General features: G+C 54.4%; 1 protein-coding gene across 1 annotated transcript; it reads right to left on the reverse strand.

Annotated features, from left to right (window-relative positions):
- LOC115547233 (endonuclease domain-containing 1 protein) lies at window positions 1-2,540 on the reverse strand. The gene is made up of 2 exons (XM_030361296.1): window positions 2,090-2,540; window positions 1-812 (listed from the first exon to the last, which is right to left on the reverse strand). Exons 1-2 carry the CDS (start codon window positions 2,396-2,398, stop codon window positions 204-206), a joined length of 918 nt encoding a protein of 305 aa, XP_030217156.1. The 5' UTR covers window positions 2,399-2,540; the 3' UTR covers window positions 1-203.
- Window positions 2,541-4,195: the final 1,655 nt, after the last annotated feature.

The following is a 4,195-nucleotide window of genomic DNA, read 5'->3' on the forward strand; positions in this document are numbered from 1 at the left end:
TTAAGTTATATACCAACTCAGCGGGCTGTAGACGCACATCACAACAACACAACACCAACACAACAACAACACAACAAGATGAGGAGCAGTGGTAGATGTGTATGAGCCTTTGTGTACGTGCGCATGTGTGTGTGTGTGTGTGCCTGTGGCTACGTGCGCATGTGTGTGTGCGTGTATGTGCGTGTGCGTCTTCGCGTGCGGCCTCAGATGACGTGGTTCAGCGAGGCGGGCAGCGAGGACGGCGACACGCAGTTGTCGTAGAAGATCTGCAGGTTGAGGTCCACATCCATGTTGGTCTTCAGGAAGCTCTCCAGGTCCTGCACCGTCATCTCCCGCACCGTGTTCCCCTCCTTGGCGTTCTTGGCCAGTGACGCCTGCGACGGGAACCGCACGCGCACGTCGTGGGGCGCGTTGCGGTCGTAGTCGGTGCAGCAGTAGGCGGACCACAGGTCCTCGGGGATCATGAGGCGGTCCTGGTTGTTGCGCCGGATGGTGTTGCCCTTGGTGGTGACCCCCGTCACCACGAAGGCGTGGCCGCGGCAGAAGTTGTTGAGGCGCAGGCGGATGCGCTCCTGGTGCTCCTGCCAGGGGCCCACATTGAACTCGCGGATCTGCGGCACCACGTTGGTGAGGGTGTAGGTGGCGGCGCGGTCATTGAGGTCCGACTGGTGCTGGTCCGGGTTGAGCTGCCCCCGCTCGTACAGCACCACGTCGGAGTAGTCGTCCAGCACCGCCTGGCTGTCCTCGAACTTCATGTGCAGGTAGCCAGTCGGGAAGGGCAGCATGTTGCCACTGCCGTCCAGCTCAGCCAGCTGGGGAGAAGGAGGAGAAGGGTTAGGGAGGAGGAGATACAAGGAGGAGAGGAGGAGAACCTTAGGGAGGAGGAGATACAAGGAGGAGAGGAGGAGAACCTTAGGGAGGAGGAGACACACGTACTCCAGAGGAGGAGGAGAAGGGTTAGGGAGGAGGAGATACAAGGAGGAGAGGAGGAGAACCTTAGGGAGGAGGAGACACACGTACTCCAGAGGAGGAGGAGAAGGGTTAGGGAGGAGGAGAGCAGGAGAACCTTAGGGAGGAGGAGACACACGTACTCCAGAGGAGGAGGAGATACAAGGAGGAGAGGAGGAGAACCTTAGGGAGGAGGAGACACACGCACTCCAGAGGAGGAGGCGAAGGGTTAGGGAGGAGGAGACACACCAATGCTCCTTTTCCACCGACAGCACCACCTCAACACGCCTCGACTCTGCCCGCCTTTTTTTTGCGTTTCGATCACCAAATTGAGGTACCTCTTACCTGATACCAGGTTCTTTTTTAGTCTCACCTCCGTCGAGGTTCCAAGAGAGCTGATCTGGTACTTTTTCTGGCGTAAACCGGCTGCTGGCCACTGATTGGCCAGAGTGGCGCCACTGGATGAATAATGATGAGCGCGACGTCCGAGCCTGACACCCGACACTCGACAGCCGGCCCCCAACATCTTTAAACACTAGCATCAGCGTTCAGTCAACAACAGTGATTGCTTATTGAACATGGCAGTGTGGGCCGTGGGCCGTGGCAGAGGTGGAGACGCTCCTGTGGGTAACCCTGTCTGTCTATGTGTCGGGTGGTCGTGAATGTGGTCGACGACCCGCCGCCCGCGTTGAAGACGTACCTTTCTAGAGAGAAACACGAGGTGCCTGGAACCAAACCAAGTCGTGCCAAGCTAATTCGTGGCGAGTTGAGCTGGTATTGTCGGTGGAAAAGGGGCATTCGTCTAGAGGTCTAGTGTCCATCTCATTCAAGACTGAAGACTGGTTGATTTTCTGAAGCAGATGGAGCCGCGAATATTTGGCTTTTTTACACAATATGAACTCTTTACTATCCGTCAGGCCAGTGAAAGCTTTTACTGTACTCATGCTAACATCAAAACTAAACATCATGGATAAACATGAGGTCAAATGTCAGCACATCATGGGTAAACATGAGGTCAAAGGCCAGCACATCATGGATAAACATGTACGGTCAGCCCTGAAACACGAGGTCAAAGGTCAGCACATCATGGATAACCATGTCGGTCAGCCTACAACAGGCGGTCAGAGGGCATCTCACTGACCTGGGGCTCGTACATCCAGGCGAAGTCCACCCGGCGGTCGCCCTCGGTCTTCTTGAAGCTGTAGGCCGAGTACACGGGGATGCGCTTGGCCGGGTCGTACAGCGTGACGTAGCGTGGCCGGTCGCCATAGCGCTGGCAGATCCTCTTCAGGCGGTTCTCCGTGAGGCCGCGCGGGGGGGTGCCCATGTACAGCGAATCCTTGCAGCGCTCCACGTGGTTGAAGTCCTGCACCACGGTGGCGAGCACGGCGGACGAGAGCGACCAGACGGCGAGCAGCGCCAGCGACCATCGCTGCCTCGGGACGGACATGTTGAACCTCTCTGCAGACGTCTCCGAGCTGCTCTGTGGGGGGACCTCCGGGCGCCGACTACGTCCTGGCCTCTCATTTGGGTGCAGCCCCTCAGATAGGCAAAGCGTGTCCCGTCAGACCGGTGCCCCCCCCCCCTCACCCCCCAGGCCTGAGGGCGGGGGAGGGGTGCGATGCTCTGCCCTGTGGGATACTCGTGATGCTATCGCAGCCAGAGGCAAATCCCGTGGCGGGACGCTATCAGACCGACACACTAGTGTGGACCGTGTGTGTTGTGTGTCTCTTGTGTGTCCATCTCTTTCCACTCGTGTTGACCGTGTGTTTTGTGTGTCTCTTGTGTGTCCATCTCTTTCCACTAGTGTGGACCGTGTGTGTTGTGTGTCTCTTGTGTGTACATCTCTTTCCACTCGTGTTGACCGTGTGTGTTGTGTGTCAGTCCCTTGTGTGTACATCTCTTTCCACTCGTGTTGACCGTGTGTGTTGTGTGTCAGTCTCTTGTGTGGACATCTCTTTCCACTCGTGTTGACCGTGTGTTGTGTGTCAGTCTCTTGTGTGTACATCTCTTTCCACTCGTATTGACCGTGTGTGTTATCCTCATGTGGGTACATCTCTTTCCATTGGGTGTATATTGTATATGTGTAGTTTGTTGTAGAACAACATTAAGTACTGGAGTCTGTAGGCCTGGTTTTCAGAGTTGATGGGTTCCTAGTGAAGCGAACTGCCACTCAGCCTGCGGTACGACACAAAGGCCGTCGTAATCATCCTCTGTCTGATAGCGGGGCCCATTAACCCAACAGTCAAATGTAAAACGCTGCATCTAATCTCGCGTAGGAGACAAAGGCCCTCAGAGCGGGCGGCGGTTAAGGAGTGACAGAGAGAGCCCAGTGTGACTGTATGAGCGCTAAAACAAATGATCTGCAGACATTTTACATAAACGCCTGGTCTTACTATCACCAACTTGCAATGAATTCAGACACAATGTTAAGAACCAGGAAGGGGATAGAGAGTATGGTCATTAAGGAGCAGGTAGGGGTTTGACAGTACAGAGACAGGTCATTAAGGAGCAGGTAGGGGTTATACAGTACAGAGACAGGTCATTAAGGAGCAGGTAGGGGTTAGACAGTACAGAGACAGGTCATTAAGGAGCAGGTAGGGGTTAGACAGTACAGAGACAGGTCATTAAGGAGCAAGTAGGGGTTAGACAGTACAGAGACAGGTCATTAAGGAGCAGGTATGGGTTAGACAGTACAGAGACAGGTCATTAAGGAGCAGGTAGGGGTTAGACAGTACAGAGACAGGTCATTAAGGAGCAGGTAGGGGTTAGACAGTACAGAGACAGGTCATTAAGGAGCAGGTAGGGGTTGGACAGTAGAGAGACAGGTCATTAAGGAGCAGGTAGGGGTTAGACAGTACAGAGACGGGTCATTAAGGAGCAGGTAGGGGTTAGACAGTAGAGACAGGTCATTAAGGAGCAGGTAGGGGTTAGACAGTACAGAGACAGGTCATTAAGGAGCAGGTAGGGGTTAGACAGTACAGAGACAGGTCATTAAGGAGCAGGTAGGGGTTAGACAGTACAGAGACAGATCATTAAGGAGCAGGTAGGGGTTAGACAGTAGAGAGACAGGTCATTAAGGAGCAGGTAGGGGTTAGACAGCACAGAGACAGGTCATTAAGGAGCAGGTAGGGGTTAGACAGTACAGAGAGGTCATTAAGGAGCAGGTAGGGGTTAGACAGTACAGAGACAGGTCATTAAGGAGCAGGTAGGGGTTAGACAGTACAGAGAGGTCATTAAGGAGCAG

Source organism: Gadus morhua, chromosome 7, assembly GCF_902167405.1.
Source record: "Gadus morhua chromosome 7, gadMor3.0, whole genome shotgun sequence".
In the NCBI taxonomy this organism is placed as follows: Eukaryota; Metazoa; Chordata; class Actinopteri; order Gadiformes; family Gadidae; genus Gadus; species Gadus morhua.